The 15,702-nt window shown below is 40.4% G+C and overlaps 1 protein-coding gene across 5 annotated transcripts in view; it reads left to right on the forward strand.

Moving 5' to 3' along the window:
* LOC26535118 overlaps positions 1-15,702 on the forward strand; it is a 117,600-nt gene that overhangs the window by 68,597 nt on the left and 33,301 nt on the right. For 4 of the 5 annotated variants that reach the window (XM_039371593.2, XM_039371594.2, XM_015189774.3 and 1 more), the window contains exons 3-6: positions 10,500-10,569; positions 10,622-10,750; positions 11,427-11,496; positions 11,549-11,668. In XM_039371593.2, coding sequence (XP_039227527.1) covers positions 10,500-10,569; positions 10,622-10,750; positions 11,427-11,456 — 229 coding nt within the window. In that variant the 3' untranslated portion in view covers positions 11,457-11,496; positions 11,549-11,668. The remainder of the gene's footprint in view (positions 1-10,499; positions 10,570-10,621; positions 10,751-11,426; positions 11,497-11,548; positions 11,669-15,702) is intronic. The other variant, XM_039371596.2, reaches the window with a different exon arrangement.

The following is a 15,702-nucleotide window of genomic DNA, read 5'->3' on the forward strand; positions in this document are numbered from 1 at the left end:
TAACGCTAACTAATATACCACTGTGGTAACTATATGTGGTCTCAAATGTTCGCGCAGTGGCCCGATATTGCAGCAGCCAGAGATGGAGTGGAGTTAAAATCTCCTAACCTAAATTTAGTTTCAAACTTCTTTAAGGGATAGGTCGGACTTTTATATAATACAAGAATCCCTAAAGATCGGTACTTAAAGATAGCAAACTCAAACACTGAAGAGGTTAAATTTGAAAGATTTAAAAAAACGACCACTTAAGCAAAGACTACCATTCTCAAATAGTTCGTTTCGAATAAAAACGAGAATGCCTCTTTTTGGTCGGACTCCGCTAGCTACTGACTGGCAATCTAATCTCACTGCTGTGGTAAAGCCAGGAATTTCGTATACTTAATTTGAGTATGTTAATGCATCAACGAAGCACAAAAGGGAAGACCTAAGCATTAGACGATGGGAACAAACTTCGCTTATATGACTGTGTAAACTTTCCGTATTATGGAAAAAAATATGAAGATTCGGACTATTGATTAAACAATCGAAATGGGTATTCAGTAGCTTAGTGGAACGCAATTATCGGAGCTCTGCTTCTGGGGGTGAATCCTGAGCGGATCTTGGAGGGACAAAAGGTCCAATAATGAAAGGACCTGCCGCTGTATGTACTACAGGCTATATACAGCGCAGCTCTCTGCATGCTGGAGTTTGTGTGAACTACCACTGTACGTAGCGCCTTGAATTTTATGAATAGTTATTGCTTCTCCAGGATCGACTGGAAACTGCTTTCAGTCAATTGTAGTTGCCTGATTAGAATTAATTTGAAAACTTTTTATAATTTTCGAAATCGGCGTCCATTAAGCCTCCTCACAATGTCTGCGCTTGGAACGCGTATTTACTCCTATGCTTTCATCTAAAAATTGTGTCCAAAGAAGAAGAGTGTTGGACGTACTAAAGCCTATCTTTCAAAGGACAACAGTGGCTCCGTTTACGAGACCATCTGATGTATCTACTTTGACCGTCATCATATATTTGGCAGTGATTTATAAAGTGAGCGGGGTACAATATCCTTGTGTCTCAGATGTTTTTAGGGACCTAGCTTGTTCCTGACATCTGTTCCTTTGCTCTAAGCTTATTTGAGCGGACTTATCTGAGTCTAAAGCTTCCGAGAAAAATTGAGCAGTGGGTATCGAGTTAAGCTTCTTCCTATTGTACCGATCTGTGTCCTGATTACTTGTAAAAAGGTGAATTGAGTCATTTGGAATTTGACTTTCATCGAAAATTCTAGATCTAAGCAAGCTAACATCATCAGATGTAATTTGGCCGGATGTCATGTTATTAAATGTAATTGCAAACGGTTGGTCATCTCGATGACCCATTATCTCTGTGAGTTCAAAAAACCAAAAAGGACTCCACAGATACGATCCAAATATAGCACTGTATGGATCATGCGACAGAGCCTAAAAAATCTAGCGATCACATACGGGCCGCAATTGTCTAAGATCGCCGAACACGATAACCGAAATATCTCCGAAAGGAGCTTCAACATTAGAAAATAATGGCTTTAGGTGAGAGTCTAAATGAGAAAACATTGTTGAACCGACCATTGAAACATTGAAATTTCGTCTATTATAAGAATTTTAAGATCAATAAATCTTGAACAAAGGGTATTTAACAAATCAGGGCTTAAACTTCTAAATGCGGACCCAGCCTAATTTACAGGGAGAGAGAACATGGAATGAAGAATGGATTCTTCGATTCTGAAAGCAGGGAGAAGAAGAAATAAGGGAGCACACAGTAAAATTTTTACCGAAGTTGGATGGCGTCCTATTATTATACATCGATTTGTCCTTGCATTATGCAAGACATGAGTAAAGAAGTTTTTTTGCTCCAAATGTAGAGATCTAACTAAAATGGCTAAGTTTGAAGCAGATATAAGTGGCGGAAGCTATATTACCCGGATATTGCTATCCGGATAATAAAGTAATTTTAGATATGTGCAAATACATGAAGATAGAAAACCTATTATCTACCTATCATCACCAAACTTTAGGGACAATAGAACGAAGTCATAGAACATTCAATGAATACATTCGTTCATACATCTCTGCAGATAAAACTGATTGGGACTTTTGGATACAATATTTTACATATTGTTTCAACACAACACCATCAGTCATGCATGATTACTGTCCATATGAACTAGTCTTTGGAAGATTACCAAGGCAGTTCGCAAATTTTAATAAAACAGATAGAATAGATACTCTAAGGAAATAAAATTTAGATTAGAAATTGCATATAAAAGAGCTAGACTTATGTTAGAAAAAGCGAAGTCTTATAGAAAACAACTTTATGATAAGAAAACTTCAGATTTTCAATTAAAGATAGGAGTTAAAGTTATACTAAGGAACGAAACGGGTCATGAGTTACATCCAGTATAGTTAGGTCCTTATACTGTAGAAACCATAGAAGAGAGAGATAACATAGTAATTAGAGATACAAAGCAAAAGAAACAAAAAGTACATAAGGATAGACTTAAAATATATAATCAATGAAACGTTTCATTTCACTTAAGAAAAGGTCTAATCAACCACAAGAAAAAAAAGCAAAACAAAAAAAAAATTATTTTTCTTTCTAAGAAAGTTAAACATACATAAAACAAACAAAAAATAACGTATTTCAACATAAATTTTTTTTATTTATTCTGTCATTACACAAAAATGATTTGAGACAAAACATTGCTAATAAGAACAAGAGAGAACGCTATAGTCGAGTTTCCCGACTATCTGATACCCGTTACTCAGCTAGTGTAAGTGCGAAGGACAGTTTTTGGCGGTTTGTGGGAGTTAGAGTGGGCGTGGCCAAAAGTTTTTTGGCAAATAGATAGAAATTTACAAGACTAATACAAAAATGAAAAAATATCAAAACATTTTTCAAAAGTGTGGGCGTGGCAGCTTTGGGCGGTTTGTGGGCGTTAGAGTGGGCGTGGCAAAAAGTTTTTTTGCAAATCGATAGAAATTTTCAAGACCAATACAAAAATGAAGAAATATTAAAACATTTTTCAAAAGTGTGGGCGTGATAGTTTTGGGCGGTTTGTGGGCGTTAGAGTGGGCGTGGCAAAAAGTTTTTTTGCAAATCGATAGAAATTTACAAGACCAATACAAAAATGAAAAAATATCAAAACATTTTTCAAAAGAGTGGGCGTGGTAGTTTGGGGCGGTTTGTGGGCGTTAGAGTGGGCGTGGCAACATGCATCGACAAATTTACGCTGCTTCTATGTCCCTGGAGTCTGTATGTTTTATCTCAACTTTCTAGCTTTTGTAGTTACTGAGATCTCGACGTTCATACGGACGGACAGACAGACGGACAGACAGACGAACAGACAGACGGACGGACAGACGGACGTGACCTGATCGACTCGACTATTGATCCTGATCAAGAATATACATACTTTATATGGTCGAAAACGCTTCCTTCTGTCTGTTACATACTTTTCAACGAATTTAGTATACCCTTTTACTCTACGAGTAACGCGTATAACAAGAGAGAGCGCTATGGTCGAGTCCCCGGACTCAGCTAGTGAAAGTGCGAAGGAGTGTCTTCAACTCTGACAGTTTTGGACGGTTTGTGGGCGTTAGATTCGGCGTGGCAACATGAATCAACAAACTTACGCTGTGTCTATGTCTCTGGAGTCTGTATGCTTAATCTCAATTTTCTGGGTTTTGTTGTCCCTGAGATCTCAGCGTTCATATGGACGGACAGACGGACTTGGTCATATCGACTCGGCTATTGATCCTGATCCCCTTTTACTCTACGAGTAACGGGTAACGAGTAATTTACCATACGCAGCGAACATTTCCAAATCACTTGCTGGTCTTATTTTTTTTTATTAGTCGAGTTACACGTTATCACTTGTAATACTTATTACTTTTCAATAACTTCAATGTCTGATCACTGGAGCGATCGAAAATCAAGTGAGGGAGCGCCGTTTGGAAATCTGCCTGCGTGGCTAACTTCGCTTCCAGGAATTTACGCTGCAAGAACGAAAAGTATCGGGGATATGGCGTGATATTTTCGTTTCCTCGCGGTTTACATGACGTTCGTTCGACTTTTTAGTCGCAACTGAACATCTTGTGTGAGCGAGAGGGTAGATGAGCGATGACGAGAACCTGCTCTTGAATATTCTGAATAATTAACAGCAGCACGCTTAGCCCCTAGATCGTTCTATGTTTCCTCGTTGACTGTCAACCTTTATATCCTCCAAATTGTACGGCCTGTGACAACCTACAAATGTGTAAAGGTAAATAGAGTGAAGTTGAAACTCAGCTTTATATTAAACGATCAAACTAATTAATTGTAATTAGAATCCACTTCCAGGCGGACCCAATCCAGTCTAGTGATCGACGTCCACGCTGCGTACCCATCAGTCTCGACAGGCCTTCCTGCGACTCCTCCAAGTAGTGCGCCACCAGTGCTGCAATCCTGGGATCCGTTAGCTCCACTGCCTCGCGCTGAGCCTACTGCATCAGCGACTCGAGCCTTCCCAAGTCGATTACGTGAGCCAGTTTGAAATGACCGTTGACACGCCAGACGGTGCCCTCCTGTTTTGGGACGAGCGGAGCCTCATATTTAAAGATATCCGCGGCTCCCGCCATTTGAGCGACAACGAAACTTGGAATGTTGGTTGGAAAGAGTAATCTTATGAGTAATATTTATTTTTATAGTGTTGCTTAAATTAACTTACTAACTGTAAGTGTTAGGGAAAATTCAATGGTGTGGTTAGAGATGTTCTTATTTTTTGTTAGATGTTTTTTTTTTATTTTTTTGTTTGATGTTTTTTATTTTTTTTTTGTTATTTTTTCGTGTATAATTAGGGTGTGTGTTTTTCGTGTATGGGAGCGTGTGAAACGCACAAAGACGATCTGGTGCCACTTAGTTCCTTAAATCTGACTTATGGAAGATCTTCCCTGTCTTTATTGTCACGTTTCTGTCTTCGGCAATCTTTTCAGCTTTAAAACGTTGCTTCTCTTTTGTTTTAATCTGTTTATTGGCCACGAATATTTTGTCGCCCTCGTTATAAGATATAGACTCGTTTTATTATGGGCCGCATTTGCCAATTCTTGCCGGTATTCGACGTCCTCAAGGACCTTAGTTCTGAAATTAGTCAGGCCCTGGTAGCTGATCCTAGCAAAAAACAGGTCCGCTGGCTTATTATTAGTCACTGAGTGGATAGAGTTATTGTATCTATCCACCGCAATAGCAACCAACTCGTTTAATTTGAAGCCAGGATGTTCGGTCTTCAAACAGCGGTAAATCTCGAGGAAGGTAGAATGAAACCTCTCGATCTGGCCATTAACTTCACTTCTCTAGGTCGGGGTGTTGTACAGTCCGACGCCCAATGTACGCAGATAATTCAAGACCGTCAGGCACAAAAAACTCTCTCATTGTCAGAGACCAATAACCTTGGAACGGTAAAATAGTGAAGCACCTCAACTAGTTTTTCCCGTAGATAAATCGAGGATTTTGATTCGAGAGGGAAGAGCTTGGCAAACTTGGTGATTTTGTCGATGCAGCTCAAGTAGATTTTCTTTTCTAGGGTGAAAATATCGACGTGGAGAATTTTGCACGCATATTTTGGGATTGGCGTCGGTTGGAGAAATGGTTTATTGGGGTGCCTCTCGTACTTGAAGATCTTACAACACTCGCACGACGAGAGTTGCTTGCGGATGATGCTAGCCATCCGGGGGAAATAATATTTCTCCAGAAGCTGCAAGCGTACCTCTTTGGCACCCCTATGAGCTCTGCGATGCTCTTGGTCAATGACTTCGCAGATCTCCTCGGGATCAGACAAGTCTATCGCCATCCTCTGCGTTATTCGAATTTTGAACACATCAAAATTCTTTAAGCAAAGGCACTGGAATGATGACAGGTAAGTTTCCGGGATCTCAACTCCATTGACCACTGATGGTTTAAGGTATTTTCTCAGGGTAGCGACTAACTCAGATAAAAGGCCAGTACCAACGGGAATAAGGTGGCGTTCGAAGACCCTGTGGGGTTGTTCACGCAAATACTCTGCGCGCTCGGGGTCAAATACCAGTTGATTCCGATAAACGTTGATAGGTACTTCCACGTGAGGTAGCAGGTGGGATGTGTCTTCGTCCGCCCTATGAACGGTGGAGTCCCCTTCAGTAGCCGATACAGTGTCCGAACGGCACTCATCGAGGTAATGGTTCATCGGAACTATACGGGACAAGGCGTCGGCAACGACATTAGATTTACCGGGCTTGTAAATGAGTACGCAATTGTACTCCTTAATTCTCGCCTTCCAACGTTTCAGTTTGGCGTTAAAATTCCTACTCCCTAGCGCAAACGTCAAAGGTTGATGGTCTGTATACACCTTAACAGATGCAGCGCCATACAAATAGGACCTGAGGTTGTCTAGTGCCCATACTATAGCAAGCATCTCCTTTTCTATGGTAGCATAGTTTTCATCAGTTATGGACAGAGTGCGCGAGATATAAGCTATGGGGCGGTCTTTTCCCTCAATGTCTTGCGACAATACAGCTCCCAGAGCATACGAGTAGTTAGACGCATCTGTGGTCAAATGGAATGGCTTGCTGAAGTCTGGGAAGGCGAGCACTTCTGAAGAGAATAAAGTTGTTTTGAGGTCGTCAAAAGCCTGTAAGGCCGTGTCATCGAGCTCGACCGGGACTTTTTTAGATTGGTTCGCCTTAACGCGAGCGGATTCCCCGCGGTTGAAATTGGTCAGAGGTTTGGCGATTGTTGCATAATTGCGAATAAACTTCCTATAGCAGGATGTCATCCCAAGGAAGCTTTTCAGTTCCTTGATATTGCCAGGGGGTTTCATTTTCGATATAGCTTCGACCTTTTTACTGTCCGCTCTGATACCGTCAAGACCGAGAAACTCAACCTGGGTGGACAAGAATTGAGTCTTGCTCAGATTAACCTGAAGCCGGGCCTTTTTAAGGCATTCAAAGACCAGGCGGGAAGGCGGAGGAACCCATATTTCCCGTTAAGGATGGAAAATGCCGTTTTCACAGTGTCGGATGGTTTCATGTGTATTTGGTGAAACCCCGAAGTAAGGTAGCCAGCGTGAAGTTTATGTCCGGGATCGGGTAGGTGTCGGAAATTGTGACCGCGTTCAATCGTTTGAAATCGATGACCAACCGCCATTGCTTTTCGCCATCAGGTTTCGCATTTTCTGGTACTATCCACACCGGAGAGTTATACGGACTTTTGGACGGACGTATGATACCCTCACTCAGGAGTTCTCTGATTTGTCTATCAGACCTCAAGTTCGCTGGGTAGGGGTAGCTTTTCGTGTTAATTGGGTCTGAAGTATTTGTGCGGATTGCTGCCTTTACACAAGTCTCGACAGCCTCGCCGGTGACAAGGGGTCGAAGAGATGCGAGTACTCATACTCAGTACGCATTGACGTTGGGAGACCTTTTAGCAAGAAGAGGGATCTTTATCCCAGGGGATATAACTAAGCAGTTGTTCTTCCTGTCTACTAAGGCCTTTAAATCTTTGAGTGTGTCGTCCCCTATGATACCATCGAAGGTATTCAGTCCGGGGAGGACAAAGAAGGTAAGGGTCAAGTTGTTTCCTAATTTTTTTTAAAAACTTCCCGGCTACGCAGTGCGTTATTCTGACCGAGCCTGTAGCCGATTGGACGCGGAAGGGGATAGGGAGGACAGTCGATCCGGCGGCGATTCTGGGGCTGATGAAACTTTTATTTGCGCCGTTATCGATAAGGAATTGTAACATAGCCCCATCTTTCCCTTCGTATTCTAAGTATGGGACGCTAGAGAGGCCTAGACCGGTGGTAAAACCGGTTGCTCAGTGTAAAATTTGTCGGTGGGGGAGACTGGGGGAACGAACCACCCCTCGGAGCAACCGCTTGTAGCTCCTTACAGAAGAAGTAGGCTTATTGTAAGTCTTTCGGTCTACGCATGACCAATAGCCTGGATGCGTCGTTACCGACTCCTCGAATGAAGACATCAAGGGCCTTGTCCCTAGAATGCTCGGACAGGGCCCTGACCACTTACATCGGGTGTCCCATGGCTTTCAATCCGTTGAGGATAAGAGTGAAGTGTTTATTCACCTCCAAATAGTATTCTTCTAAGGTTTCGTTTCCCTGGCTCAACTGGCCAGCTGGTATTCCAGGGTTCGCACATCACGGTTATCTGCGTAATGTAACGCTTTTTATGTAACTCTTTTTATTTCCGACCAATCGTCGTCCAAAACCCCGTAAGAGTCGAGAGCTTCTTCGGCTTCGCCTCTTATTTTCTGCCTGATGTGGCAAACTATGGCACGAAACAATGGTTTCCCGCTGATGACCTCATAGTCATTTAGGATCGCCTGAGCCCGGTTGACCCAGGAGACGTATCTCTCAGTCTGACCCTCAAACGTTTGTAACTCTTTTACACAATCGGGAAGCGTGAAAACTTCCCTCAGCTCAAATTCGTTGGGCGTACGCGTCAAGGGCGCAGGGGGGATAACTATTGGATTACTAGCTTGATTTTCCGATTCCAGAGCGCTAATCCTATTGTTAACTTTTTTGATATCATCCTGAAGCCCGGTCATTTGAGCAAGGAGTGCATTAAGCGTCTCCTTAATTTCCTCCATTCTTTTATTAACACAAATAAAATAGAAGCAACGAGAGTATATCAAATCGGACAGGAAAACAAATAGACAATAGAGATCTTCCAAGGTTTTCAATTTTTAAAATGATATTATTTTTTTTTAAAAGAAGGGCACAGAAAGTAAATGTGGCTTCACTCACCCTTGACAATTTGTGTTGCTCCTTGTGTGTTTGTTGTGTGTTTGCGTTTGTATATTGCGTATTCTTAGTGGTATCTAGTGGGAAGAAAAAGAATCTCTTTTAGTTTGTGGCAAGACAATTTTTTTTTTTTTTTTTTTAGGATTTTCTCGTTTGTTATCTTTTTACTTCTTTGACGACAGTGACGGGCGAGTTTTGTGTTGGTTGAACTTAGCACTGGGCACGGTGGTCTGAATTTTCCCTTTTTGGCATTAGCCTACTGGGGTACAGTTGCCACACAATTTTCTGGGCGCCTCCGCGCCGCTCAGCTTATCCAGCAGATTGCCACACGCCTTAATCTCACATTCACAAAATTATTTTATCGTTTTATTCGAATATTAATTTGCCACTATGAGCCTTGCACTCGCGAATGGGCTACAGTGGGTTGCTTCATAGGGCCCTTTTTTTTATTTTTCAGAGTAGACACTTTGCGTCCGCGTAAAATTCACCCGCACCTCAACGGAGGCGGCAGTAATGCTGCGGCGGGTGATCTTTCTGTTTCGTTATAGGCGACTTTTTGCGCCCGTGCAGAATGTTGTTCTCGCTACAGGTTGTAGCGGCATTCTCACCGCGGCGGCGGGTCGTTTTTCTTTTTTTTTTATAGTTCCCCTATAACATCACTGCCATTCTTGTCACTTGTCGTTATTATTTTTTTTTTTTGTTTTACCACTTTTTCTGGTTCACTTTTTAATTTTTTTCTTATTTTTCATTTTTATAATTTTATTATATTAGTTTAATAGCCAGAATTCTGACAGTTCGGGCGCCAGTTAAGCGAGCTGGTTTCTCGCGGTGTATCGGCGACTCTCGTAGCCGCATAGCTCACCTAGTTATGATGAACAGCATTTCAATGTTTGTCGACGATAAACCCTTGGTTTACTTCCCCCGGTATTGAGAAGAGTGCGGCGGTTCGATTGTCAAGAACGTTATAATTTTAATTTATTAAAGAACTTAGAGTTACAGATTAAAAGTTGAAAGATTTAGATTTGATATGAGTTAGCGGAGTTATTCCACTGGCAAGATCGGGCGTTCCTTAAAGACTGTTCTTTAGAGTTGGCGCTGGTTCCCATCAGGGCTCCGGCTCCTGTGCTGAGTGCGACTTTTGTAGTCAGCGCAGGGCGAGGGGCAACCCTGCGTAGCCGTTGAGCAGCGGCCGCAAAGGCAAGCCAAGCTATTTTATAGCCAGCGCAGGCCAAGAGGCAACTCCGCATAGCAGTTGGGTAAGCAGCCGTAATTCGAGCCATGCCAAGTCGGCGGTCGCTTATCCAACGTCCGGCGGTTCTGCCGCCCGTATCAACAAAGTGTCGTCTGCCGACGCTGCACATTGTAGCCGACGCAGCCGTCGAATATATCGTCTGGTTAATGGGCAAGGCGGGGGCGAAGTCAGCGTTATGGGAGTGCAATTAAATGAGTGCAATTAAATGAGGCTCAATGGGGAGAGCGTGTGTGAGAATGACGATCGATAGGGGAGGGGGGAAGGCACTTGAGGATTGAAGAGGGTTCATATCTTATATATATCGAAGAAATTTGTTGATGAATTAAATTCTTCATTTTTATTTATTAATGCGTATCCATATGAAGGGCTGGGTAAGAAATAATTTTCTATGTATAGTAAATGACTGGTAGTTTTAAATATTGATATTACAACATTCATTATATTTTTGCACATGTAATGTTTCAGATCTTGCCAAAGGCAGTCAAGCACCTCTAATATTACACCTTCCTCCGTTAGGTCCATTACTTATAATCCGGTATGTTAAATAAAGCAGAAATCTATATATATGATTTTTATTTTTTACCTAGAGTGCACTCTTAACATTTCCGTCAAAAAACATTTGTAAAAGCTCCCTTAAAGTCTCTGACCTTTGTCTAATTAACGAAACAAAGATGACATACACCTCTAGCATGCCATCTAATTTAACGGAAGATACGGTAAGTAATTTTATAAGGCCTTTGATTTGTTAATATAACAAAAGAAAATGCTATAGTCGAGTTTCCCGACTAGCAGATACCCGTTACCCGTTACGCTGCTGAAATTGCGAAGGGCGAGGGGCAACCCTGCGTAGCCGTTGAGCAGCGGCCGCAAAGGCAAGCCAAGCTATTTTATAGCCAGCGCAGGCCAAGAGGCAACTCCGCATAGCAGTTGGGTAAGCAGCCGTAATTCGAGCCATGCCAAGTCGGCGGTCGCTTATCCAACGTCCGGCGGTTCTGCCGCCCGTATCAACAAAGTGTCGTCTGCCGACGCTGCACATTGTAGCCGACGCAGCCGTCGAATATATCGTCTGGTTAATGGGCAAGGCGGGGGCGAAGTCAGCGTTATGGGAGTGCAATTAAATGAGTGCAATTAAATGAGGCTCAATGGGGAGAGCGTGTGTGAGAATGACGATCGATAGGGGAGGGGGGAAGGCACTTGAGGATTGAAGAGGGTTCATATCTTATATATATCGAAGAAATTTGTTGATGAATTAAATTCTTCATTTTTATTTATTAATGCGTATCCATATGAAGGGCTGGGTAAGAAATAATTTTCTATGTATAGTAAATGACTGGTAGTTTTAAATATTGATATTACAACATTCATTATATTTTTGCACATGTAATGTTTCAGATCTTGCCAAAGGCAGTCAAGCACCTCTAATATTACACCTTCCTCCGTTAGGTCCATTACTTATAATCCGGTATGTTAAATAAAGCAGAAATCTATATATATGATTTTTATTTTTTACCTAGAGTGCACTCTTAACATTTCCGTCAAAAAACATTTGTAAAAGCTCCCTTAAAGTCTCTGACCTTTGTCTAATTAACGAAACAAAGATGACATACACCTCTAGCATGCCATCTAATTTAACGGTAAGTAATTTTATAAGGCCTTTGATTTGTTAATATAACAAAAGAAAATGCTATAGTCGAGTTTCCCGACTAGCAGATACCCGTTACCCGTTACGCTGCTGAAATTGCGAACGACAAATTTCAACATTTTCTGAAATAACGGTAGAATTTGGAGTAAAATTTAAATCAAAATAAAATTTTCCGAAAGATTAGGGGCTTTGAAACGTTGTCTTGCAAATCGATATAAATTTCGAAGACCAATATTACAATATTACGACATTTGTGGTCTCAGAACAGAAACCATATTGGCTAATAATTTTTTTTAAGCTAAAGTTGAGATTGAGTGATAAAATGTATACATTAAGAACTAAAGAATGCATTAATTTCAAAGGTGACTCAAAGTGACAAATTATTAATATATATAGTAACATACACCCACTACTTCGCAACCACACTACACTACTGTAAAAACTCACACACATTATTGTCTAAATACAAATTGTAATCAAAGATAGAAAACCCTTCGATTAACCTTCGTTGTAATTTACGCACATCGTCATGTTCCAAAGTCTAGACTTTGTGGCGAGCCTACGTCTTTCTTAACATTCGTTCACTTAACGAGCCAAGTAAAATAACAAAAACTTCCGCCTACGCAATCGTCTCAGGATTCTCCAAATACTCCTATTTTCGGGAGCTCCTCTCGTCACGGGAGAATAGATGTTTATAGCTCAATGATCTTAATCTTGTTCTTTAGCTTTCCCAATCTGCCTATATAAATGCAAACATGTCTCTATGAGTCAGTTCAGTACTAAGTACACTATCAATTGCCAACTTCAATTTCGAAGTCCAATATCCAACCTAGTGATAATCCAAAGGCTCTACTCCTTTCTTTATTGGATTTAATAACAAGAGAGAACGCTATAGTCGAGTTTCCCGACTATCTGATACCCGTTACTCAGCTAGTGAAAGTGTGAAGGAGCCTCTTCAACACTGACAGTTTTTGACGGTTTGTGGGCGTTAGAGTCGGCGCGGCAAAAAGTTTTTTGGCAAATCGATAGAAATTTACAAAACTAATACAAAAATGAAAAAATATCAAAACATTTTTCAAAAGTGTGGGCGTGGCAGCTTTGGGCGGTTTGTGGGCGTTGAAATGGGCGTGGCAATCGATAGAAATTTACAAAACCAATACAAAAATAAAAAAATTTTAAATTATTTTTCAAAAGTGTAGGCGTGGCAATTTTGGGCGGTTTGTGGGCATTAGAGTGGCAACTTGAATCCACAAACTTGCGCTGCGTCTATGTCTCTGGAGTCTGTATGCCTAATCTCAACATCTTAGCTTTTATGGTTCCTGAGATCTCGACGTTCATACGGACAGACAGACGGAAATGGCCTGATCAACTCGGCTATTGATCCTGATCAAGAATATATATACTTTATATGGTCGGAAACGCTTCCTTCTGCCTGTTACATACCTTTTAACGAATCTAGTATACCCTTTTACTCTACGGGTGTAAAAACAAGAGAGAACGCTATAGTCGAGTTCCCCGACTATTAGATACCCGTTACTCAGCAGCTAAATTTAAAAAACAATAAATATGCCTTCATATATGTACGTAACTTTTCGCCGCTCGAATTAGCTTCCGATTAAAATTTTGGAGGCCGTTGAATTACAACGGAGTCGTTTAAACAAAAATCAATTTTGGGGACCTACGAGTTGACTTAAGTTTTCAAACCTTGGAAATTGTCCGTAGCACACGGAGGCATAGATATTGTTATTATTAAATTAAATATTTAAAAATTAATTATTAAATTAAATTATCTCACATATTTAAAAATAATAATTATTTTTCTTAGGTTTTTTGTTTTTATTTATTTTTTCTTGTTTTTTTTTAAATTAAATTAAATTATCAGACTTATTTCAAAATATTAATTATTTTTCTAGGTTTTTTTTTTTTTTTTTAATTTAATAATGAATACATCAAATAACTAAAAAACTTCAAAAATATATACTTATTTAGTTTATATTTAATTAATTGCCTACTCTGCCTCCCTAACGCTAACTAATATACCACTGTGGTAACTATATGTGGTCTCAAATGTGCGCGCAGTGGCCCGATATTGCAGCAGCCAGAGATGGAGTGGAGGCACAAGTTAAAATCTCCTAACCTAAATTTAGTTTCAAACTTCTTTAAGGGATAGGTCGGACTTTTATATAATACAAGAATCCCTAAAGATCGGTACTTAAAGATAGCAAACTCAAACACTGAAGAGGCTAAATTTGAAAGATTTAAAAAAAACGACCACTTAAGCAAAGACTACCATTCTCAAATAGTTCGTTTCGAATAAAAACGAGAATGCCTCTTTTTGGTCGGACTCCGCTAGCTACTGACTGGCAATCTAATCTCACTGCTGTGGTAAAGCCAGGAATTTCGTATACTTAATTTGAGTATGTTAATGCATCAACGAACCACAAAAGGGAAGACCTAAGCATTAGACGATGGGAACAAACTTCGCTTATATGACTGTGTAAACTTTCCGTATTATGGAAAAAAATATGAAGATTCGGACTATTGATTAAACAATCGAAATGGGTATTCAGTAGCTTAGTGGAACGCAATTATCGGAGCTCTGCTTCCGGAGGTGAATCCTGAGCGGATCTTGGAGGGACAAAAGGTCCAATAATGAAAGGACCTGCAGCTGTATGTACTACAGGCTATATACAGCACTGTACGTAGCGCCTTGAATTTTATGAATAGTTATTGCTTCTCCAGGATCGACTGGAAACTGCTTTCAGTCAATTGTAGTTGCCTGATTAGAATTAATTTGAAAACTTTTTATAATTTTCGAAATCGGCATCCATTAAGCCTCCTCACAATGTCTGCGCTTGGAACGCGTATTTACTCCTATGCTTTCATCTAAAAATTGTGTCCAAAGAAGAAGAGTGTTGAACGTACTAAAGCCTATCTTTCAAAGGACAACAGTGGCTCCGTTTACGAGACCATCTGATGTATCTACTTTGACCGTCATCATATATTTGGCAGTGATTTATAAAGTGAGCGGGGTACAATATCCTTGTGTCTCAGATGTTTTTAGGGACCTAGCTTGTTCCTGACACCTGTTCCTTTGCTCTAAGCTTATTTGAGCGGACTTATCTGAGTCTAAAGCTTCCGAGAGAAATTGAGCAGTGGGTATCGAGTTAAGCTTCTTCCTATTGTACCGATCTGTGTCCTGATTACTTGTAAAAAGGTGAATTGAGTCATTTGGAATTTGACTTTCATCGGAAATTCTAGATCTAAGCAAGCTAACATCATCAGATGTAGTTTGGCCGGATGTCATGTTATTAAATGCAATTGCAAACGGTTGGTCATATCGATGACCCATTATCTCTGTGAGTTCAAAAAACCAAAAAGGACTCCACAGATACGATCCAAATATAGCACTGTATGGATCATGCGACGGAGCCTAAAAAATCTAGCGATCACATACGGGCCGCAATTGTCTAAGATCGCCTAACACGATAACCGAATTACCTCCGAAAGGAGCTTCAACATTAGAAAATAATGGCTTTAGGCGAGAGTCTAAATGAGAAAACATTGTTGAACCGACCATTGAAATTTCGTCTATTATAAGAATTTTAAGATCAATAAATCTTGAACAAAGGGTATTTAACAAATCAGGGCTTAAACTTCTACATGCGGACCCAGCCTAATTTACAGGGAGAGAGAACATGGAATGAAGAATGGATTCTTCGATTCCAAAAGCAGGGAGAAGAAGAAGAAGAAATAAGTAAAATTTTTACCGAAGTTGGGTGGCGTCCTATTATTATACATCGATTTGTCCTTGCATTATGCAAGACATGAGTTAAGAAGTTTTTTTGCTCCAAATGTAGAGATCTAACTGAAATGGCTAAGTGTGAAGCAGATATAAGTGGCGGAAGCTATATTACCCGGATATTGCTATCCGGATCAACATCTAACAAATTGTTGTTCAAGTTTAAAACATTAATTTGAAAAGACCACCTCCTCTTCTTTATTTTCTTCTATATTATCTGCTTC

The sequence above is a fragment of the Drosophila yakuba genome, chromosome 2L (assembly GCF_016746365.2).
Source record: "Drosophila yakuba strain Tai18E2 chromosome 2L, Prin_Dyak_Tai18E2_2.1, whole genome shotgun sequence".
Lineage (NCBI taxonomy): Eukaryota > Metazoa > Arthropoda > Insecta > Diptera > Drosophilidae > Drosophila > Drosophila yakuba.